General features: G+C 41.8%; 1 protein-coding gene across 2 annotated transcripts; it reads right to left on the bottom strand.

Moving 5' to 3' along the window:
* Positions 1 to 9: 9 nt before the first annotated feature.
* Positions 10 to 24,390, bottom strand: LOC311104350 (serine/threonine-protein kinase Sgk3-like). Of its 2 annotated transcripts, none has more exons than XR_014610158.1 (18): positions 24,165 to 24,365; positions 17,023 to 17,240; positions 16,760 to 16,843; positions 16,343 to 16,415; positions 15,934 to 16,009; positions 14,485 to 14,560; positions 12,454 to 12,503; positions 12,203 to 12,260; positions 8,563 to 8,646; positions 8,317 to 8,448; positions 5,654 to 5,766; positions 3,828 to 3,864; positions 3,101 to 3,187; positions 2,663 to 2,758; positions 2,383 to 2,538; positions 1,662 to 1,751; positions 1,056 to 1,538; positions 10 to 976 (listed from the first exon to the last, which is right to left on the bottom strand). XR_014610158.1 is itself a non-coding variant. In XM_084146165.1 (18 exons), the coding sequence occupies exons 3-18, from the start codon at positions 17,098 to 17,100 to the stop codon at positions 1,371 to 1,373; spliced, it is 1,458 nt and encodes a 485-aa protein (XP_084002291.1). In that variant the 5' UTR covers positions 17,101 to 17,240; positions 24,165 to 24,212; positions 24,319 to 24,390; the 3' UTR covers positions 10 to 1,370. The 2 variants fall into 2 exon arrangements, 1 of the variants encoding a protein (XP_084002291.1); XM_084146165.1 differs by having other exon boundaries at positions 10 to 1,538; positions 24,165 to 24,212; positions 24,319 to 24,390.
* Between the last annotated feature and the right edge of the window lie 1,233 nt (positions 24,391 to 25,623).

The raw sequence follows: 25,623 nt of genomic DNA, 5'->3' as shown, positions 1-25,623 counted from the left end.
CTAGTTGTTGGTTCATTGAATTATTATTTTATTGTACAGTACATCCAAGGCATTGTATTGAACAATGAGGCCTGTTAGAAATTGTATGAAAATCCTAAAGTCTGGTGGTTGAGGTTGAGGATTTCTAAGGAATAGCTGAGTGTCAATTAAGTCAAGATTAAGAGCTTGTAAACTATAATACAGACAGGCAAGCAAACCACATAGAAAGAAATCAGATGGCGTAGCACCTGTTTGCAAAGTAGTCACTGGAGCATTACAGAAAAGGTCTATATATACACAAAAAAAAAACATGAACTGAAATTACCTCTGTCAACACAAGACTATTCAGTGACCTCTTAAGTATTCCCCATTGAGGACCCCCCCATACAAATTAACAATGAACCTCTATAAACCTACTGCAAGCACTAAATATACAATTAACCAGTGATCTTATGATGAATTAAAATGAAGAATCTTTTGATGAGGGAAGAGACAATTCCTTTTAGCTGTTCTGAAAGAATATAATGACATGTTCACTGTCATTTCATTAAGGCCAGTCTTTTAAAAGTGGAACATAAATTATTTTGAGGAAGCGCTTTCATCCCAACTCCCCACATACATTTGGGATTTTATTTTGGGGATTTATTTTTTACCCCCACCCAGACAAGAAGACACTGTGAATGTTCTATTTTCTTCAAACAAACGACCAAAATGGACATGAGCCAACAACAAATAAGCGTCAAGAAAGATGGCTGACATTTCTTTAAAATACAATCTGTTATATAAATATCATTAGGTAAAAATAAAGGTTTCTTGACACAGTCTGCAGCCCAAACCCTTTTCGTAAGTGCTGTCTGATCACAACTTCTGCTCACTTTGCCTTTTCTCAAAATGGGTTCATCCACAATATAAATTCTTCCCTTTTATTCAATAGAATTAGGACAGGTTAAGGCAGTGTTCTTCAGTCCTGATCCTGGAGACCCACAGGGTGTGCAGGCTTTGTTCCAGCCCAGCACTAACACGCCTAAATACACTAATCAACAAGCTCTACTGGGCTGGAACAAAAGCCTGCATACCCTGTAGATTTCCAGGACCAGGATAGAAGAATACTGGGTTAAGGCCAAGGCTCTACAGCGCGTCCATTTTGCTCGCATATGCGCCTTAGTATTTTGCTGCGCGACATGGAATTTTTATGGGGACCAGTGCACCTAGAAGAATGAAGGATTCTAGCTTTATTACCTAAAATATTTTTCATTGTGCTCCTACATTTTTGTGTGCGCCAACATTTTTCAAATTAGGTGCACACGTGCTCCTTGTAAAAAAAGGTCAGTGTATAGCCCTGGTTAAGTCAATTTCACAGAACTCTGGGGCAGGTCCTCACAGTGGGTCTTTCATAGGAAGGAGTCGTCTGAGGGTGGTGCGTAGGAGAAACCTAGGAAGGCATCGTCAGCCTCCATCACGCTGGCGTTGACTATGGCATGTTCAGTATAGCACACAGAGTTTGGAACTGTCTCGTCTGTGAATTCTGGATCAAAGTTTGTGATGTCGTAAGGAGAATTCTGCAAAACCGGAAAGAGGAAGAAACATAAACATCAGTTCATTCATGCTTGTGGTCTGGTGTTGCATCTGGTGTGTGTGTGGGTTGTCATACATCAGAAAGATGAAATCCTGAGAACATTTACCACATTGGGAGTGAATGGAGGTGGAACCTTTCTCTGTTCCAGGTCATCCCACTTGATCGCCGAGAAGAAGTTGTGTGCTTTGATCTCATTCTGAAAAAAGAGAATAGATATTATATATTTCTGTTCTAGAACGACCAAGGCAAATGTTATTACTTCATACTGATGAAAGCAATGTAATGCAATCCATCTGCCAAGAAGAAATTAACACTGCCAGACACTACAGCTGTTGAGCAACTCCTGGTCATGACAATGTTTCTCCACCAGAGGGAGTCCGATGCCATCAGCTACAGCAATACACTAGTCACAGTTGGGAGACTATGGGGCATACTGCTGTGTTAAATAAATGGTAGCTTGGGATTTCTAGCACAGTAGGCTGCTGAGGGGAGAACAGCTCATAATAATGTCCGGAATGGAGCAAATGGAATGGCATCAAACACCTGGAAACCATGGGTTTGATGTATTTGATACCATTCCACCTATTCATTACCACGAGCCGGTTCTCTCCAAGTAAGGTGCCACCAACCTCCTGTGACTTCCAGGAAGATAATTGTGTGTATTTAGTGGGTCTCTGGAGTATTAAAAAAAACGTCTTACATGGGCAGCATCATGACATGACACTGACTTTGTATATGATGGTGGGTCACTGGAATATTTTCTAACTAAATGAGATGGGTGACATAAAACCAAAAGCCACTGCCATGCTGTGAGGGTCACCACTCACAAAGTCATCTCTGGAGCCCAGTCTGTGTGTGCCGTCCTTCTCCAGTAGAGCCTGCAGGAGGGACCAGGCCGTGTTGGACGCGCCGGGACGCATCATCAGGGGTTTGTGAAGGATGTTGTCATACATCTCATGGGTGTCTCTGCTGTAGAACGGAGGCTGTGGAACAGAGGGGAGATAGATGTGTGTTAGTGTTAAGGCAGTGTGTGATCAGGCAGCATGTCAAGGGTACGTTCTGACCGTACATATTTTGCCTGTTCAAATGTCTACTACTGTAACTCACCAGGCCAAAGAGCATTTCATAGAGCACTGATCCTAGACACCACCAGTCCACTGTGTTGTCATACGGTTGTTTCCTCAGGACCTCTGGAGCTAGGTACTGGGGAGAGGAGAAAGTGAAATAGATTAGCAATGACAGGCCTTTTCAGTGTCAATCCAGAACAGTGGTCCAGACATTAAAAAGGTTATTATTATGTCTTATTACATACGCTGTCCTGGAAAACATTACTCATGCCCATTCTATACATAGTATACTGTACCTAAAATGGAGACAGGCATGTAAAAATATTAACCACTCATTCCTCCCGCTACTAACCATTTTCTTTCCAAACACTTTCTTTCCTTGGTTAATAATTAGTGATTTGACACTAAAAGTGTGACATGTCATGTAAACACGGACAAAAAGGGGTATTCATCTACCCTACTAAATGCTCAACGTTACCTCAGGTGTCCCACAAAATGTGCTCGTCGTCTCGGCTTGGGAAATGCCTTCCTTGCACAATCCGAAGTCCGTCAAAACTATATGTCCCTTTAAAGAAGGGGAGTCAGGGACAATTTTAGACAGTGTTTGCCACCACTATCCTCAGGTCAGAACTAAATAATATATTGTCTTTGTGGAATTTTGGCCAGAGAGTAGCGCACTCTAAGGACACTTGCAATTTCCTCACTGTCTCAATAAGGCCGGTTAGGAAACGCATGAGTTAAACAATCAAATCACAAGCATTCTCTTCTAAACTGAAACTGACACCGCCGTTCGTGTTAGCTGGTGAAGGATTAGGCTTCAACACAGACGCTTGCTTTATTTACAACCTATTGGATTGGTTTGATACATTCATATCTCCGAATTTTTTCCACTGACTTGTAGTAAACACTGAATACATTTACTGAGCATTCACATATTTTTGTTCAGTATAGAAAAGGCTAAACTAAAGTAAAAATTTTCCTTGAGGTTAAACTGATATGCATAATTAATTTGGGTAATGTTAAAATACCAGGTAGACTACATTCATGGGAGGAGGCTTTCAGTTGTCAAGACCCATTTGTGCGAGGGCAGTTTTTTGTAAGCAAAAAGATTGCTAATGCAGGTTTGATTGCATACAGCCCTAAGCTACTCCACATATAGAACATATTACTTATGCACTGCAAACGAGTTAGGATGTCACACTTACTTCAAAGTCGAGGAGGATATTTTCTGGCTTCAAGTCCCTGTGAATAAACAAGCATCTCATGAACATTATCAAAGTCGCTGTAATTGGATAATATAACTGTGCTTAATGGATTACAAGAGCTATTATCTTACTACTTCTGGGTAAGTGGCCAATTGAAGAGCAACAGAGGATTTCAAAACAATCATCAAAAGAGAAGTTACTTCTTTAATCTTAGCGATTTGCATCCGGTTGATATCAATGTACACGAGTCACTGAACCAGCATTACACTAAACAAGCGACAGGCAAAGAGGATGGCTTGAGGGACTATGGGGGACAGACCTGTGTTGAGGGAAATTGCCCTCACGTGTTTTATTTAACTAGGCAAGTCAATTAAGAACAAATTCTTATTTACAATGACGGCCTACCAAGACGCAAAAGGCCTCCTGCGGGAACGGGTGATTAAACATTTAAATGTAGGACAAAAAACACATCACGACAAGAGACACCACCACACTACATAAAGAGAGACCTAAGACAACACAGCATGGTAGCAGCACAAACATGTGTTTCGTTCCCCAGCAAGAAAACCAAACGTCACTCAAACAGAACGGGAACTAACAAAGAGTCACTCACCAACAACCAAAACGAAACAGGTGGGGTTTTCCCACTAACGAGATGGCAACCAGCACAGGTGTAACACGTACTGACTAATGAGGTGACACCAATCAGTGCGCCCTACGTGCTAAAGTCCAACCTCAAAACATAAATGGAAAAACTAAAACCTGTAACACATGGTACAAACATTTAGGCACAGACAACAGCAAGAACAACACATGTTAGTTAATGAACGACTATGCACGTGCTGCAACCGTGACATTGGACTTCATGAAAATTACTACAGCCGACAGCTTAAAAAAAAGGAACACTTCAAATGTTCACAAAGTTCCAGGAATTTCACAAAAGATGCTATTTGAAGTTGGACTTTTCCCACTAATTGATAAGGGGATGTGTGTTGCGTTCATTGCTCACTCAGGATAGTTCATGCGGAAACTGTTTCACAGCATAGGAAACCTTTAGAATGTGTCTGTTAAACATTCAAATCAAATCTTATTGGTCACATACACTTTAGCAGATGTTATTGCGGGTGCAATAAAACCCTTGTGTTCCTAGCTCCAACAGTGCAGTAGTATCTAACAATTCACAACAACACATCTAAAAGAATGGAATTAATAAATATTAGTTGAGCCAAAGCCCACGCTCAGGCAAGGTTACTAATCACACACATCATTACATATGCATACACTGAGTATACCAAACATTAGGAACACCTTCCTAATATTGAGTTGCATCCCTTTTTGCCCTCAGAAGAGCCTCCATTCGTCGGGGCATGGATTCTACAAGGTGTTGAAAGCATTCCACAGGGATGCTGGCCCATGTTGACTCCAATGGTTACCACAGTTGTGTCAACTTGGCTGGACATCCTTTGGATGGTGGACTATTCTTAATACACACAGGAAACTGTTGAGCATGAAAAACCCAGCAGCATTGCAGTTCTTGACACAAACCAGTGCGCCTGGCACCTACTACCATACCCCGTTCAAAAGACACTTAAATATTTTGTCTTGCCCATTCACCCTCTGAATGGCACACATACAGAATCCATGTCTCAAGACTTAAACATCCTTCTTTAACCTGTCTCCTCCCCTTCATCTACACTGATTTAACAAGTGACATCAATAAGGGATCATAGCTTTCACCTGGATTCACTTGGTCAGTCTATGTAATGGAAAGAGCAGGTGTTCTTAATGTTTTGTATACTCAGTGTACATACACGCAATCCATGTACCTGTAAACTATGTTGAGAGAATGCAGATAGCCCAGTGCGCATGCCATTTCTGCGATGTAGAACTTGGCTCTGGGTTCCGGAAAGGTCCGTTCTTTTTGAAGATGGAAGAAAAGCTGGAATCATAGAATACAGCCACAGTGCCAGTTAGACACCACAGAGGAATAAAAGTAACTGCCAAAAATAAAGGAAACGCCAACATAAAATGTCTTAATAGGGCGTTGGGCCACCAGAACGGCTTCAATGTGCCTTGGCATAGATTTGGCAAGTGTCTGGAAATCTCATGGAGGGATGTGACACCATTCTTCCATAAGAAATTCCATAATTTGGTGTTTTGTTCATGGTGGTGGAAAACGCTGTCTCAGGCGCCACTCCAGAATCTCCCATAAGTGTTCAGTTGGGTTGAGATCTGGTGACTGAGACACACACACCCTTTAAACCCCATATGCTCCTTTGAGACCCCTCTTTCAAAGTCACTGAGATCTCTTCTTCTAGCCATGGTAGCCAAAATAATGGGCAACTGGGCATTTTTATACATGACCCTAAGCATGAGTGGATGTTTTAATTGCTTAACTCAGGAACCACACCCGTGTGGAAGCACCTGCTTTCAATATACTTTGTATCCCTCATTTACTCAAGGGTGTCCTTTATTTTGGCAGTTACCTGTACATCATAGTGAACTAATGGACATGGTAAGAGCTTGGCGTGATATTTAGCCCAGGTTGCTAACAACAATTGTAGCAGAGTCATGACACAGAGCCGTGGGTCAAACTTCCTGCCCTGTCTGCAAATTCCACATCACGATTACAATTGACTCAGCAGCAAATTGAGGGGATTAACTAAGTGCTAGCATCAACATGACATGAGCTATGAGATTAGCCTCTTCTCCTTGGAAAAACTGGAAAGGCAACACAGATTCAGTGGTTTATCTAACTGATGACAACGATAATGAGAGGAGTTAGCTAAAGCACATAGCCTGATCCCAGATTTGTAGGCTAAGGGAAATCCATAGACCTCAGTAGCTTTTTTTGTAAATATTTATAATATTTTAATACTCTCAAAATATTTATACAGACTGGCCATTATGCCAAGGCTAGAGAAACATTACAATCATCCTGTATGAATCACTCTTGGTTTTGGCTCTTTTTGACAGTCCCAGAATGATATAAAAATGCTAATAAATATTTTTATAGGCGTTACATTGGCCAATGTTGCACTAATGGCCAGGATGTGGAAATTCAGCTCCCACCAACGACACAGTTCCTTTTATTGAACACTTAAGGTGTGGCTTGATTTCATTGGTTGATTCACAGATATAAATAGAACATATAAAAAATCATGAATGAATAACATACGATCATAGATACGATTTGGCTACATAGGCCAACAAACATTTACAATAGATAGCAAAAACACAATAATCAAAGAATGCTTTCAGATCAAAGTCTACGTTGAGACCGACGAGAGCAAGGGTCTTTAAATTAAAGATCCAGGCGGCCTCTCATTTTAACAATAAATTGTCAAGGTCACCCCCTCTCCTAGGGAGGGTGACATGTTTGATGCTGATATAGCAAAGGGACGAAATAGTGGTTCGCTTCCAAAAAGTGGGCCGCAACTGGGTACTTCGAGTTTTTGCACCTAATGGTGCTACGATGCTCAGAGATTCTTACTTTTAATTCGCGCTTCATTTTACCCACATCATTTTTACCAGAAGGACAAGTTATAAGATAAATAACTGCCCTAGTGGAGCACGTGATAACACCTTTGATTGGAATCTGTTTCCCTGTTTGGGGGTGTTTGAAGGATCTACATTTGTAGTTTCCATCCGGTAGAGGCGCAAATAGACGTTGTGCGGGGGTATTTTGGGGTGGTAAATCAGCGTTTACCAATTGATTGCGGACATTTCTGCCCAGCGAGATACACGATACAATAGTTATCACATTTCACATTGGAATTATTAACTACAAAAGGTTAGATGTGTTTTAGTTCTAGTGCTGCACACACAAGCTTGTTAGCTAGCTAGCGTTGCGTTAGCTCTGGTCCACGGCTAAACCAATTCGCAAGTTCAAAGTTCCTCTGTAGGTATAATTCTGTGGGCCTAATTCAGATAATGCATGTCATGACAAGATGCCCTTCAAGGCAAGCTTCCTCCATCCTCTCTCGATCTCTCCTCACCTGCAAAATGTCAGTTGCATCTCGCGCCCTACACTGTGACTGGCAGCACAGTGTGTGTCTCATTATGATTAAACCATGCTGTTACGGCAAAATACTATTAGCTCTTAACGACTTTCCTATATAGATTAAATCATTTACCCGCTCCATAGCAAGCTGCTCTATTCGTAATTTAATGTCGAACTAAAAATGTAAAAAAAAAAATAATATATAAACCCCTACTTTTTTTGGTTCGAAACGGTTCCGAACTTTATTTTGCTGGTTCGGGACAGTAGAAGGGAACGAAAAAAATAATGGTTCTGTTCAGAACGAAACGATTGGAAAGTAATTTTGGTTCCAACCCCAGGTTAGCACCACTGGCCCTCAGGTCAGGGGTCATTTCCCAAGGACATTTTCAGCAGGTTTCCTGTGTTGTACTATTCTGGGTTTCCCTCCTTGAGCTCAGTGACTCAACACTGTGTGTCTCCATTATTCATAAGAGTGAAACTACTCACTTCTCCCCCATTGACGAAATCCAAGACAAAGTATAACTTGTCTGTGGTCTGGAAGGAATAATGCAAGCCGACCAGGAAGGGGTGTTTTACGTTCTTCAGTAGCACGTTGCGCTCCGCCATGATGTGTTTTTGCTGGTGGAAACAGGAGAAATGGTATTAGTGGGGTGAACATAGAAATAATGTAGCCAACATTGAGAAACAGAGTAAGAAAAATGTCCAATTCAATAACACTTCAGAATAAATTACCTCTCTCCTGTTGAGAATGACCCTTTTCTGCAGGACCTTGATTGCGTAATACTTCCCATCCAGTTTCCGTTTTGCAAGGAGAACCTTCAAGGGGGTGAGAGAAGAGAAAGTATGCTGTTAAAACCCCCCAGTTACCACAGCATGGACAATACAATACCAACAATGAGGCAGTGAAATTACAGAACTGTAAGACTATCACTTCCCAAATGGAAAGGTCATCTACTGATAGACAAAGAAGTAAAACAGCATTCCTTACCACACTTGTAAGAGCAAACTAAAAACGTCATTGTTTCAATATTCATTGTTTGTGTTGCTGTGAGTTTCTCTTTAGCGGGAACTACTCGAAGACAAAAGCAATGTTCATTTTGGCACTCTTTTTTTATAGATTTTATCTAGTCTTATTCATTTTTACTAAAATATCATTCTTAGTAACATTTTTGTCATTTGAATAATGATTTCATCTAGTTATTGTCAAAATGACAAAAACAGTTGGCCATTTTAGTTAACTAAATGCCTTACATTTTAGTCACATCACATTTGTATTGCCTCATTAAGCTATAGTAAACATACAGTGCATTCGGAGAGTATTCAGACCCCAAATTTTGTTATGTTACAGCCTTATTGTAAAATTGATTAAATTGTTTTTTCCCCCTCATCAATGTACACACAATACCCCATAATGACAAAGTGAAAACAGATTTTTAGAAATCTTTGCAAAAAAAAAAAAAATGAAATATGACATTTACATAAGTATTGAGACCCTTTACTCAGTACTTTGTTGAAGCACTTTTGGCAACGATTACAGCCTCAAGTCTTCTTGGGTATGACACTACAAGCTTGACACACCTGTATTTGGGGAGTTTCTCCCATTCTTCTCTGCAGATCCCCTCAAGCGCTGTCAGGTTGGATGGGGAGCGTCGCTGCACAACTATTTTCAGGTCTCTCCAGAGATGTTTGATCGGGTTCAAGTCTGGGCTCTGGCTGGGCCACTCAAGGACATTCAGAGACTTGTCCCGAAGCCACTTCTGCGTTGTCTTGGCTGTGTGCTTAGGGTCGTTGCCCTGTTGGAAGGTGAACCTTCGCCCCAGTCTGAGGTCCTGAGCGCTCTGGAACAGGTTTTCATCAAGGATCTCTCTGTACTTTGCTCCGTTCATCTTTCCTTCGATCCTGACTAGTCTCCCAGTCCCTGCCACTGAACAACATCCCCACAGCATGATGCTGCCACCACCATACTTCACCGTAGGGATGGTGCCAGGTTTCTTCCAGACGTGACGCTTGGCATTCAGGCCAAAGAGTTCAATCTTGGTTTCATCAGACCAGAGAATCTTGTTTCTCATAGTCAGAGTCCTTTAGGTGCCTTTTGGCAAACTCCAAGCGGGCTGTCATGTGCCTTTTACTGAGGAGTGCAGACCATCTGGCCACTCTACCATAAAGGTCTGATTGGTGGAGTGCTGCAGAGATGGTTGTCCTTCTGGAAGGTTCTCCCATCTCCACAGAGGAACTCTAGAGCTCTGTCAAAGTGACCATCGGGTTCTTGGTCACCTCGCTGACCAAGGCCCTTCTCCCCCGATTGCTCAGTTTGGCCGGGCGGCCAGCTCTAGGAAGAGTGGTTCTAAACTTCTTCCATTTAAGAATGATGGAGGCCAATTCTTGGGGAACTTCAATGCTGCAGAATTTTTTTGGTACCCTAACCCAGATCTGTGCCTCGACACAATCCTGTCTCGGAGCTTCTGCATAACATCCTATTATCTTCCCAACTGCAGAAATATGACAAACATATAAGACTATATAAGAATTATCTGGCCATGTAAATTCCTAATTCAGCCTACATGGATATTACACATTACATACAAAACAAACAGACGCACACAAGCACAGAGAGAGAGACAGAGAGAGAGAGCGAGAGCGAGAGAGAGACAGAGGTACAATCACCAGATGCCGCCGCAAAGTATTGGCAAAGTAGTATGGGTTGCACCTCCATCACGTCATTGACATTGTTATCAACGTTCCAGATGCCACAGCCACATTGGTGTCCAAAAGTAGAACGGGGGCTAATGACTGCTTCGCCCAGTGATGTAGTCGAGTCACTAAACCTCGAGTCTGAATCCAGTCCCCTGTGCTAGAGTCCGAGTCCAAGTCCGAGTCACTAATGGTCGAGTCATGAGTCCCTATGGCTGAATTCCGAGTCCCTGTGCTCGTGCTCAAGTCGGAGTCTCTGGGTCCATATTAACTCAAAATAAAGTTATTTACCCAGTCAGATATAGTGTAGTGTGGAGAAATGTAGTCAATAAATTGTTTGCTATCCATTTTCCTTTCTTTCTGTGCCAACAAATGTCTGCATATAGGCTACTGGCCACGTTCAGCAGGCTACTGGTAATGTTACCAGGGCCACGTTCAGCAGGCTACTGGTAATGTTACCAGGGCCACGTTCAGCAGGCTACTGGTAATGTTACCAGGGCCACGTTCAGCAGGCTACTGGTAATGTTACCAGGGCCACGTTCAGCAGGCTACTGGTAATGTTACCAGGGCCACGTTCAGTTACAAAACGTTCTCAAACGTTGCAGATAAAAATTCCATGAATAGAGCAAACATTATTCCTTATTCAACATGTCAGAGAGGCATGTTTGTTCTACATATCATATTTTTATCTGAAGTTCCAAAATGTTGCGTCCTGCTGAACGCGCCTCAGGTTGTTAGCTATAGCTAGCTAATGAGGTAACATGGCTGAACAAGGTGTAGCCTATTAAAATGGTTAAAGGTCTGGTACGCAAGTTGCCTAGCTTTAGAACGGCCCACAATACGCTTTATAAATGTAAAATGTGACCCGCCAATGCACAAACAAATATATACCTAGTGCCAGTATTATGGGTTATACGGGCTAGAATAAAGACGTTTTCTCTGAGGAAAAGAGGGAGACTTGGCTACAGAACCTGATTCAGAACCTGGCTATGAAATGCAGTGGGGAAAGCAGGAGGGTTAAGCGAGACTACAAATTCAAAGACAGCCTACTTTTCTAACCTCAAGAGAGAGAAAAACATAGCTAGACTGTTGTTTTACTATTAAACTCAATGCTGCTATTGTTTTTAATTTTGTAAAGCAGTTTGTGTTTCTTAACCAGGCAAAGGGTAGCTAACTAGAAGGCTGGTGGTGACTGGTTAGCTACAGGGAAGCAAGAGAGTCACCTGCGTGATGTGTATTATCGGAGGCGGAGCTGAAGTGGTGCCTGTCTGCCCACACTCATCGCTTGCTCCCCCGCAGCTCACCAGCTGATGTAGGCTGTTTGTGCTGGGTGTGGCGCCTCCTTCCTACTGCTGGACAGATGCGCTGCACATCTGTGCTGCTAATATTCATTGTGCTTATCACTCAATCTCTCCAAAAACTCTTGTTTAGTCCACTCAGCAGTCATATTTTAGTCACAGAGATCATTTTGTCTCGTCTCATTTTAGTCCAAATTATTTTTGTTTAGTTATAGTTTTTTGGGGGGACTATTTAGTCAGTTATAGTCTCGGCAATTGCCACTGAAAAATAAGTGTTTGAATAATACTTTAGTCACCATTTTTGTTGACGAAATTAAACACTGGACCAAAGACATTCAAAGTGGCTGTAATATACATATACTGAATTATGCATAATCACATACCTTTCCAAAGCTCCCCTTTCCGATGACTTTGAGAAAGTCAAAGTCTGTGGGCTTTGCACTGAAATGTGGAAAACAAAAAAGGTAAGCAAACAAAATAAGTGAAAGTATTTAGAAATATATTTTTTTAACAAATGAATGTCTATGATAAGGCCTGCAAAGGTTACTTAGAGGAAAAATACATCCAGAATACACACACATTTACAACAGAAATATCTGCAGGCCTCAATTCAACGTGAGACTGTGTAACCTACTGTGGATTTCCAGACGGTCCAAGGTTAATATTACTGGAGGTAGAGCTGTTCTGTAAATCAGAGAGAGAACAGATGATCTAGGTTAAAAACGCAGACATACAGTACCAGTCAAAAGTTTGGACACACCTACTCATTCAAGGGTTTTTCTTAATTTTTACTATTTTCTACATTGTAGAATAATAGTGAAGACATGAAAACTATGAAATAACACATATGGAATAATGTAGTAACCAAAAAAAGTGTTAAACAAATCAAAATATATTTAAGATTTTAGATTCTTCGAAGTAGCCACCCTTTGCCTTGATGACAGTTTTGCACACTCTTGGCATTCTCTCAACCAGCTTCACCTGGAATGCTTTTCCAACAGTCTTGAACGAGTTCCCACATATGCTGAGCACTTGTTGCCTGCTTTTCCTTCACTCTGCGGTCCAACTCATCCCAAACCATCTCAATTGGGTTGAGGTCGGGTGATTGTGGAGGCCAGGTCATCTGATGCAGCACTCCATCACTTTCCTTCTTGGTCAAATAGCCCTTACACAGCCTGAAGGTGTGTTTGGTCATTGTCCTATTAAAAAACAAATGATATCGTCCCACTAAGTGCAAACCAGATGGGATGGCGTATCGCTGCAGAATGCTGTGGTAGCCATACTGGTTAAGTGTGCCTTGAATTCTAAATACGTCACAGACAGTGTCAACAGCAAAGCACCCCCACACCATCACACCTCCTCCTCCATGCTTCACGGTGGGAACCACACATGCAGAGATCATCCGTTCACCTACTCTGTGTCTCACAAAGACACGGCGGTTGGAACCAGAAATCTCAAATTTGGACTCATCAGACCAAAGGACAGATTTCCACTGGTCTAATGTCCATTGCTTGTGTTTCTTGGCCCAAGCAAGTATCTTCTTCTTATTGGTGTCCTTTAGTAGTGGTTTCTTTGCAGCAATTCGACCATAAAGGCCTGATTCACGCAGTCTCCTCTGAACAGTTAATGTTGAGATGTGTCTGTTACTTGAACTCTGTGAAGCAATTATTTGGGCTGCAATTTCTGAGACTGGTAACTCTAATGAACATATCCTCTGCAGCAGAGGTAACTCTGCGTCTTCCTTTCCTGTGGCGGTCCTCATGAGAGCCAGTTTCATCATAGCGCTTGATGGTTTTTGCGACTACACTTGAAGAAACTTTCAAAGTTCTTGACATTTTCCGGATTAACTGACCATGTCTTAAAGTAATGATGGACTGTCGTTTCTCTTTGCTTATTTGAGCTGTTCTTGCCATAATATGGACTTGGTATTTTACCACCCCTACTTTGTCACAACACAACTGATTGGCTCAAACGCATTAAGAAGGAAATAAATTCTGTATACCACCCCTACTTTGTCACAACACAACTGATTGGCTCAAACGCATTAAGAAGGAAATAAATTCCACACATTAACTTTTAACAAGGCACACCTGTTCATTGAAATGCATTCCAGGTGACTACCTCATGAAGGTTGTCGAGAGAATGCCAAGAGTTTGCAAATCTGTCATCAAGGCAAAGGGTGGCTACTTTGAAGAATCTCAAATATAAAATATATTTTGATTTGTTTAACACTTTTTTGGTTACTACATGATTCCATATGTGTTATTTCATAGTTTTGATATCTTCACTGTTGAAAATTGTAAAAAAGAAAGAAAAACCCTTGAATGAGTAGGTGTGTCCAAACTTTTGACTGGTACTCTACATAAGCGAGGCCATAGAGTCTAAATCTTTATTCTACCAGGAAGTCTCAAATGACAATACTGTACACTGCTGCGTTATCGTTGTAGAATGGAATAAGTGATCACACATTGACAATACAATATCCAATACATAGAATACTTAATCAAGTACTCATTCATGCTGTATCAGAGCAGAGATGTTGTTCAATGCTCCCTCAAGGCCATATGTGACACATTTCTTCAGTTTCAAGACGTGACAACTCAATCTATAAAACAACAGTCATATCTCCTTCCCACAGACATCATACTGTCCTGTCATCATCTACCTTGTCATCTTCGTCCTCGGATGCGTCTGAGAAGTTTTGAGATTTGTCCATCTGCAGGAATGCTCTGACATCAGGCCTATCAGATAGTGAGAGAGAGAGGGGCAGAGTGGTCACATGTTAGGGGTCTGACTGAGACATACACAAAGCCACTGCTGTTAGAAGAGCACTGCTTTTAGACTCCATGTTAAACATCACTGGGTCAGGAGCAGTGTTGGGGGTAACGTGTCACAAAAGTAATGCATTACGTAATCTGATTACTTTGAGTAACGGAGTAAAGTAACATGTTACTTTTCAAATTGGGTAATATTATTACAGTTACTTTGTCAACTAACGCGTGTTACTTTCAGAATCATATCTTTACCGGGTGCGTGTTTCCTTGATCCGATCTCAACTTGTTTCCTCATTTAGCTGTCTAGCGAGCGGAGAAAGGCTGTCACGACAGCTGTCTCCATTTAATGTATAAACCCACCTCAACTACTCCAGTACCTCTGCATATTGAATAAGGTACTGGCATTGACTTGTGTATGTACTTGCATTGTCGTGTCTCCAACTTACATCGTAGTTCTTGTGTGTAAAAATAAATACATAAAATATATTTTTATTATATTTTCTATTATTATCTATGTTATTATTATCACTGCATTGTTGGGAAAGAGCTCTCAAGGTAAGAATTACACTGTCATGTTTTACATCCTGTGCATGTGACGAATAAACTTTGAAACTTGAAATGTTGATTTTTGCCATTCATCACGTCTGTGATAGCTTTCCCCATCTAGTGGCAAGTGACCCTCTATACATCTCTATGGGTCGGTGTACGTGCTGTCTAAAACCATAACTGGCGGCTCCAGATAAAGATTTTGAATGAAAAGATAGGAAATCTGTACAGATCTTTGGCTTACAGTATATGGCTAATTAAGCAGCCCATATGATAGCGCAGAACTTGTAGAGGAAAGCATTGCCACAGATGAAAGGAGAAACTAGTGATCCAACCTGAGTTAGTAAGTAGCATATTTTTGGTAGAGCGGCTCGCCTTGCTCCCTCCGACAGTCAAACAAACGGTCAGAAAGTAACAGAAAGTAATATAACGTGTTACTTTCCACACAAAGTAATATTGTAAAGTAACATGTTACTTTTGCTAAATGTAACAAGTAATATTTACTTTTTCAAGTAACAAATCCCAACACTGCACAGGAGATACCGCCATGATACGATAGGATTACATATACTCCCTTCGGAGCTAATCATCATCCCCAGATCCTAACCGTAACCATTAGGGAGAACTGTAACCATTAGGGGAAGAAACACAAAACTGACCTTAGATTAGTTTCTAGGGGTAACTTCCTACTTAGGGGGCTTCACACATGCATAAAGTGAGGCAGATCGATTTGGTTTATTTGCAATTTAATTCAATAACTTATTTAGCTAGTTGATCAGTTATAGAATACTTACTGGCTACTGAGCTGAGGATGTGAGACCAGTCTCTGAATGAACTCATGTAAACCTGTTCTTCTTTGCTTGATAAACTCTAAGAAAATAAATTGACAATTTTATAAATAGTATATTTGATATTGACCCTGTATCACAAATGAAAGACAATTTACAGACAAGACACACAAGCACATATAATGCTAATTTTGTCTGGTGTGGTTTCATGTCATCTGTAATCCAGTTTGTCATACCCAAATGAGCTAATTTGTTTACAATTTAAATAAAACAAAATAATGGGCTGAAGGTCATCAGGAGAACATAGGGGTCTGTATTGAATTCTGATCTACTAAATAAATTGTTATAATAGAGTGCAGTTACAGGTAGTATACTGTACTTTTATCAGACAACTTTTAATCAATCAATACAGTACCTGGGTCAAAGTTGTCCCCAAATATTCTCTTGGCTGGGATTTTCAAGTTCAAAGATGGAAACTGTTTTCTCAACTGCATCAAAAAAAAGACAGACAAATCAGATTATATAAAGGATATATAAAAATAGATGTCATAGGGACCAAATTCCTCTCCATCTCTACCTTCACTCTCCCAATTATGAGAGTTGAATTACCTGATTTTCTAAATATCAACTACACACAAATCCCCACTCACAGTCTGAAAAATACTGAGTGACCAAAAGCTAAAGCATCCGATAAGATAACGGATTCTATTTTTATCAAAATCGAGCTTTGCCCAGTTTAGTCAGCGGATCTCTGGTGAAAAGGTTGAGTAAGAAAGGAAGCCTGGAGTCTTACGACAACATGTATTTATCACACAGTAACACTTCCACTTACTGTGTTGTAGAGCTTGTCAAACTCTGCGTATCGCCTGAAGACAAACCACTCATGTCTTCCTACGTTGACCATCACTTTGTAAACCTGGACAAATGTGGGGGAAAACACATTTTAGTATAGACCTAGACAAAATACTTCGGTGCCCTACTTTCTACTGATAATAAACGATCTCAAATAACCAGTCTGTATAAAGTCTATACTGCAGTCTGTAATACAGCCTGTTGAACAGCCGTTGCCACAGCAACACTATACTCATTACTCACAGTGTAGCGCTTCTTCTTGTCCCTCTGCTCATTGTAGCAGGGGATGCTGACATTGGGGAAGCTGGACTGCTCCTCCATCCTGAGCTGAAGCAGTCAGAGTTCAGAGGATTGAGGTCAAAGCGTAGGTCAGAGGTCAAGCCTCTCAGCACTCTTCCACAGCGTCCGGTCCTGGACAGAGCTCACGTGGACGACTGGACCATCCCCATCCTGGTTCAGTTCTGTGGACAAGAGATGAGAGATTATACACTGAACAAAAATATACAAACGCAACAATTTCAAAGATTTTACAGAGTTACAGTTCATATAAGGAAATCAGTCAATTGAAATAAATGCATTAGGCGTACTGCCAAATTCTCTAAAACAATGTTGGCGGCGGCTTATGGTAGAGAAATGAACATTAAATTATCTGGCAACAGCTCTGGTGGACATTCCTGCAGTCAGCATGCCAATTTCACGCTCGCTCAAAACTTGAGACATCTGTGGAATTGTGTTGTGTGACAAAACTGCACATTTTCAAAGTGGCCTTTATTGTCCCCAGCACAAGGTGCACCTGTGTAATTATCATGCTGTTTAATCAGCTTCTTGATAATCCATCCAGCTGACAGGTGTGGCATATCTTGGCAAAGGAGAAATGCTCACTAACAGGGATGTAAACAAATTTGAGCACAACATTTGAGAGAAATAATGTTTTTGTGCATATGGAAAACTTTGGGGATTTTTTTATTTCAACTCATGAAACATGGGACCAAAACGTTACATATTGCATTTATATTTTTGTTCAGTATAGATAGAAATGTACTAGAGAGAAAGGATACTGCACTCTATTCCATATGAGAGAATGAGCATACCTGCTCTATCATGTTACATTTCTACCTACAACCCTCTTAACGTTTCAGCCACCTGAATAAACCCCAAGCTTAGCCCTCATATGTTGATCCTTGCGTGGAGCTGATTGCAGAGCACATATTCTCAGCAGTTGTGGAGGGAGTTGTTGGTTGTAGCTGCTAGCGTGACAGAGGAGGAAGCACACTGTGGTCTGTGAGCAGCAACATCAACAGCCTCACAGCAGGCAACCTCATCCGGGAAAGACAGACATTAGGCTACGCTCCTACACCTCCCCCTGCTACACACCCCCTCTAGTCTCTCCATGCTCTCTGTCTCCCACTTTCTACTTGGCCTATACGCCCACTCTGTTCTGTTCAATTCTTTACCTCATACCTCACTATTATCCATCTCTCTTTACCTCATCTCACCACTTTCACTACTATCCACCTCATCTCACCACTTTCACTACTATCCACCTCTCTCTCTCTCACCTCCCCACTTTCACTACTATCCACCTCTACCTCATCTCACCACTTTCAATACTATCCACCTCTCTACCTCACCACTTTCACTACTATCCTCCTCTTTACCTCATCTCACCACTTTCACTACTATCCACCTCTCTACCTCATCTCACCACTTTCAATAATATCCACCTCTCTACCTCATCTCACCACTTTCACTACTATCCACCTCTCTACCTCATCTCACCACTTTCAATACTATCCACCTCTCTACCTCACCACTTTCACTACTATCCACCTCTCTACCTCATCTCACCACTTTCACTACTATCTACCTCTCTACCTCATCTCACCACTTTCAATACTATCCACCTCTCTACCTCACCACTTTCAATACTATCCACCTCTCTACCTCATCTCACCACTTTCACCCCTCTACCTTACCACTTTCACTACTATCCACTTCTATACCTCATCTCACCACTTTCACTACTATCCACCTCATCTCACCACTTTCACTACTATCCACCTCTCTCTCTCTCACCACTTTCACTACTATCCACCTCTCTACCTCATCTCACCACTTTCAATACTATCCACCTCTCTACCTCACCACTTTCACTACCATCCACCTCATCTCACCACTTTCAATACTATCCACCTCACCTCATCCCCACATCACCTACTATATGTTCCTCCCCCATCCTCTCTTCAGACCCTCTCTCCAAACAGATGGACCCAGAGCTGCATGACCTCACTCTCCTCCTCTTCACTCTCCTCCTCTTCTCACTTACAGCTCACACACTCCCGCTCGCCCCACACACACACCCGCTCGCCCCACACACACTCCCGCTCGCCCCACACACACTCCCGCTCGCCCCACACACACTCCCGCTCGCCCCACACACACTCCCGCTCGCCCCACACACACTCCCGCTCGCCCCACACACACTCCCGCTCGCCCCACACACACTCCCGCTCGCCCCACACACACACACCCGCTCGCCCCACACACACACACCCGCTCGCCCCACACACACACACCCGCTCGCCCCACACACACACACCCGCTCGCCCCACACACACACCCGCTCGCCCCACACACACTCCCGCTCGCCCCACACACACTCCCGCTCGCCCCACACACACACACCCGCTCGCCCCACACACACACCCGCTCGCCCCACACACACTCCCGCTCGCCCCACACACACTCCCGCTCGCCCCACACACACACCCGCTCGCCCCACACACACTCCCGCTCGCCCCACACACACTCCCGCTCGCCCCACACACACACACCCGCTCGCCCCACACACACACACCCGCTCGCCCCACACACACACTCACACGCACGCTGGGTCTGTGACATTCTCCCTGGCTCCTGTCACAGCATGGAGGACTGGAGGTATTTATAGATAACCTTCCGCTGGTTCTTTGGAGTTTGAAGCACACAGGCTAGGTGGAGACCTGTAGGAAGCTGCCCAGTGGGATCCCCAAGACAGGAATAAGGTCCATTGTAGTGAACACTCTAGAGAGGTAGTAGTAGCCTATATGGAAATCACCTTTAAGACCTTATTGAGAAAATAGAATCAAAGTCTATCGATGCCTTGAAACAATATGGAGAAATTACAAATGCCACCTCAAATGTATTTTCTTCATGTTAAAATGTGTTAATGTTGATATGCTGCAGGGCTCGACATTAAATGTTCAATGTCTGATTATTTTATTTTTTTACCCATCTACCAATAGGTGCCCTTCTTTGCGAGGCATTGGAAAACCTCCCTGGTCTTTGTGGTTGAATCTGTTTTAGAAATTCACTGCTCGACTGAGGAACCATACAGATAATTGTATGTGTGGGGTACAGAGATCAGGTAGTCATTCAAACATCATGTTTAACACTTATTGCAGTCCATGCAACTTATTATGTGACTTGTTAAGCACATTTTTACTCCTGAACTTATTTAGGCTTGCCATAACAGAGGGGTTGAATGCTTATTGACTCAAGACATTTCAGCTTTTCGTTTTTAACAATACCAGTGACAATAATGAAGGTTATTTTGTGAAGTGGTTCCTTGCATCATACAACACCATTTTCAGTCACCTTTTTGGCCCACGGTGTTACAGAATTTGTATTTTATTTTAGGTGGACAAGTGACTTGAGCTTTCAGACAAGTAAAGTTCATGTCAAGCCCTGTGCTGGTTACTTGCTGGTCGTGTCATGTCTGTTTTCCTGTTGGAAACAAAGCTCTTTGTTTGGTGGCGTGACGCTGTGACTTGTCCTTTGTTTCATAGTGAGGTCAGCTAGCATGTTAAGTCATTTCTTTCAGACCTTGCCATTCTGTGCTCGGTGCTCAGTGTAGGCTACAACATGCTGGCTCGCTCTCACACAACAGTTCCCAGTTAACTGTGCTGTACTGAATGTCTTGACAGAGATCTAATTCAACAGGTCCCAGTTAACTGTGCTGTACTGAATGTCTTGACAGAAAGATCTATTTCAACAGGTCCCAGTTAACTGTGCTGTACTGAATGTCTTGACAGAAAGATCTATTTCAACAGGTCCCAGTTAACTGTGCTGTACTGAATGTCTTGACAGAGATCTAATTCAACAGGTCCCAGTTAACTGTGCTGTACTGAATGTCTTGACAGAGATCTAATTCAACAGGTCCCAGTTAACTGTGCTGTACTGAATGTCTTGACAGAAATATCTAATTCAACAGGTCCCAGTTAACTGGGCTGTACTGAATGTCTTGACATAGATCTAATTCAACAGGTCCCAGTTAACTGGGCTGTACTGAATGTCTTGACATAGATCTAATTCAACAGGTCCCAGTTAACTATGCTGTACTGAATGTCTTGACAGAGATCTAATTCAACAGGACCCAGTTAACTGTGCTGTACTGAATGTCTTGACAGAAAGATCTATTTCAACAGGTCCCAGTTAACTGTGTCGTACTGAATGTCTTGACAGAAATATCTAATTCAACAGGTCCCAGTTAACTGGGCTGTACTGAATGTCTTGACATAGATCTAATTCAACAGGTCCCAGTTAACTATGCTGTACTGAATGTCTTGACAGAGATCTAATTCAACAGGACCCAGTTAACTGTGCTGTACTGAATGTCTTGACAGAGATCTAATTCAACAGGTCCCAGTTAACTGTGCTGTACTGAATGTCTTGACAGAGATCTAATTCAACAGGACCCAGTTAACTGTGCTGTACTGAATGTCTTGACAGAGATCTAATTCAACAGGTCCCAGTTAACTGTGCTGTACTGAATGTCTTGACAGAGATCTAATTCAACAGGACCCAGTTAACTGTGCTGTACTGAATGTCTTGACAGAGATCTAATTCAACAGGTCCCAGTTAACTGTGCTGTACTGAATGTCTTGACAGAGATCTAATTCAACTCACGTAGTAGTAAAGACATCAAGGGAGAAAGCCTCTTAAAATGCACAAGTGCAACTGAGAGACCTTCAGTTCCAAACCCCCATCCCACCACACCCACAGAGAGCAGAGCAGAGAGCCCATAGGCTTGACTGGGATATTATAAACAAATATTCTCCCACTGGGCTTGTTTCAAATTCAAATCATGCAAGCATGGCAAAATGACTGGGCATCAAGAGGCAGAACCGCTTTTTAACATTCCAGAAATACTTTTGTTCAAATGAGAAATAAGCTATCATCAGCCTAAGCTATAGCATACTCCTTCATTTGGAATGCAGAACATAAAGTCCTGACCAATCCGCACCCTCAAACCCATATCACAAGAACAATCACATAAGGGGAAAGTAGACCTTAAGTTCGTGTTCAGGGGGTTTAGGTCACTAACATCAAACAGAAAATGTATCCTCACATTCAACAAAACAAAAACACATTCAATGCTGATCGCCAGATGTTGCACGCCTAGTTACAACACTGGGCTTGAATTAACTTGTGCTGACAAGCTCAAATATGTTACTATCAAAAATAGCCCTCTTCCTGGTTTGTTCAAACACACACATTCTTGCCTGTGGAAATCCTCTGAGGATGTTGAACAACCTGAATGGCATTATTTGTAGGAGAGTCTTGTCAGCAGTTAGACCTAGAGGTCAGGAACCTCTTGATAAGCAGAAGTGAAAGACCAACCAGGCGAGCCGTGAACCTAGTCAGCTGCTGTAGACATTGGGGGACATAGCCTGACTAAACAGGGGTGTCCTCTTTTCTGCTGGTATGGAAGTATGGAAATGCAGTACAAGGATGGCCATGGAAATAGGCATTTGGCTTTACTGAGCTTTTTTAATAGTTGTCTTTATGGATAGGCCTATGTGTTGTTTAATTGGTGAGAGATATATTTGTTATGCAACAGTATGGATTATTTCTAAAGGACCAACTACGCTACTGTTAGCCTGTGGGCTATAAATTAGCACAGAGACACTCATCTACAATAAACAAACATTCTCCCAGGGAGGAATTGATCATGACAAAGCTTTCTCTAAAAAAAGGAAGTGTGAGACTGAACCCAGTCTACCTAGCATGTGCGAGACAGCATATGGACTAATGCCTAACCAGCAGTCCAGTCCAGACGCCTCAAACCTCCGTTGTTAACAAACACAACTGTGGCTGGCTGGCCACAACTGGCAGAGGAACTCAGTACTACTACTACACACTCACATAACTTCTCCTCTTAACTCTACTTCTCGGGCTTGGGAAGTATGGCTGTAAACAGCACCACTGAGAACTAACAGAAAATAACTTGATGAGTGAAACTACAGTATTTGGACGCTGGAGCATTTAATCTGCAAATAGGCCTAACCGTTGAATTATGAATGTCTCAAAATCTAGAACTGACATTGTTGTATTGAGACTGGTGCAGTCATTGAGACACACAGCAGTCATTTTAGGGTGTGTTTCCTGCCACCCCCTCATTCATGGTTATGTTGTAGCTTAAAGAAGCTTACTCTTATGGTTGGTTTGTTTCACATAGACCAGGGATAGATGGCAAACAGGAGATGGGCAATTCCAGAAGGCATAAAAATGTATCCAAAACTAAACATACTGTAAGTGTTGATATTAGTTGGCAGAGGTCTTTACTTCAACATTATTGTGTTTTGATGCATTTCTAATACCTTTTAAGACTTTTTCTGGTATATATTTTCCATCTGTTTGCTCAGAAATCAAAGCATTCGTTTATAACAAATTTGTAGGATGGAAAATGGTTGAAAAATGTATATGCCTTAATTTAACAAATATATAGACTTAACTTTCATTTGACATACTCCTATGAACTTCACATGCTGGTGCTCATGGGTCCTTTTACATGGAAATGACCAGATACAATACCCGCAGAGAACACCCTGCTTTTCTTGTTACACAATTGCATGGCTCTGCACCTACGCACACTTCCACATTCCTGCTATAGCCTAACTAGTGGTTACATTGTAACCTATAGTTAATCTACTACTGTAAAGAAATACAGTCCCATAACAAGACTGAAGTCTCAACATGGAACACTCACGTGAAATTACAAGTGGAAAAGTACACCGACATGTCTTCCCATTGCCTAACTGGCCGTGGAAAGGAAGTTAAAGCAAACATGAGGATGTTCGATGAACAGACAGAGACATAAGGGAAAGAACAGGATTAAAAAAAGTTTCGTTTCTTAGTTGAATAACTTTTGAGAGAGAGAGAGAGCTGGACGTTTTGTTTATACTTTAAGTTACAGACAGTTGTAGCTGAAGAAAAAGTTATGTAATTACAATTTTCAACTGTTTTATGGCTGTAGATGGCTCAAAGTTTGGAAGGCACATGATAATCGTTGTTGCAAAGATCCTGCACGACAACAGTACAGAAAAGTAGACGTGTGAATTTACCTTATTTTGTCGGGCTTTTAATCCAACTAACTTCAATGGCGTGTCGCGCTGAAGGCAAAGGAATGTGTCAGTAAAAAATTGAGCAAAATCCGGTGAGTTTCACTCAATTATTTAGGAGGAAAATTCAAAGTCACAGCCTGTACTTTCTACTAACATTCTGAGCTTCTGTCAAGTGGCAGCTCGAAGCAGGAAACATCAATAAATTTGTCCTGCAAGGTCCCAATGAAATTAGTCACGGGACCACACACATCAAGAGGGATGAAAACATTGAGTTGGAAACAGCAGCAAACAGTAACCCCTAGCGGTGGAACGTGGTCAGGGCCACAACCACGTTGTTTTATTTGAAATGAGTACCGCACGTCCCTCTGTGTGACACGAGATCAACAGCCCACTGTATAGTATGTATGTAGAGCGTCATCTTTAATGTCCATTAACGGTCTGTGTCTGTTTGGTCATTTCCGGTAACAATTGTTCTATTTTATTATATTTCTATTACATTCTATTGTATTATATTCAGTTATGTTCTATTATATTCAGTTAGAGCAAATGGATGTCCAGGTCCTATCTAGCAGGTGTCCCGTCCACTCTTGAAACTGTCTCTACACATTTGAAGGTACTGACATCATAACTGTGACTGAAGGGTGACCTCTCCCTAACTGGAGGCTTGGTGACGGGAATAGAGCTGTCCTGCAGGCTGCAGCCATAGCTTGAGGTCGGCATCAAAGTGCTCCAGGAAAGTGGACGTCTGCCAAGGAACTATACAGGGTCCTGACCTCCTCTTCAGGAAATATTGAATAATCTAACAGATATTTCCTACTACCGGTAATAGTGGATACATCTAGCCTACTCATCATCACTTCATGAATAAATGTTAATGATGATAAATACCACACTTCTTTCCATGTAAGGACAGTCATACTGGCTGGCTGACAAAGGTATTCCCATGGCCATAATAGTGGCCCTTCTATGTAGGGCTATCGGTGGAAATCTATGGAGATTGGGCTCAACCAAAGTAGACATTTGTATTGTAATAAATTAGTTATGCACAGGGATCAAGAAATTGGTATATCCACTAATTATTTTAAACTAGATCCAACACACTGTAGATGTAGGCCTACAGTTATTCAGATCATGTAATGTATGTCACAAATTATTTGTACACAAGGGGGCAGCAGGACACCATTTGAAATAGAGCTGTCATTCCACGGCTGATGTTATGCATGCAAAGGGAACACTGTCTGCCAGCCTCTGTTAATATTACTACAGTAGGCCTACTCTTTTGTTCTGCATTGAACATAACTTGAATATTGTTGTTATTGTAAAAAAAAAAAATGTTATAAATACTTGTCTTTACCTTCATAATCGGCTAGATTTTTACAACAGGATTGTATGATGATTGTAGAATAGATAAATAAAAGAAGATAAAATAATATAGGATTTTGTCACCACAATACTCTCG

The sequence above is a fragment of the Coregonus lavaretus genome (assembly GCF_964263955.1).
Source record: "Coregonus lavaretus genome assembly, chromosome: 2".
Classification (NCBI taxonomy): Eukaryota; Metazoa; Chordata; class Actinopteri; order Salmoniformes; family Salmonidae; genus Coregonus; species Coregonus lavaretus.
The sequence above is the reverse complement of the archived record's forward strand: the minus strand, read 5'-3'. Positions and strand labels throughout refer to the sequence as shown.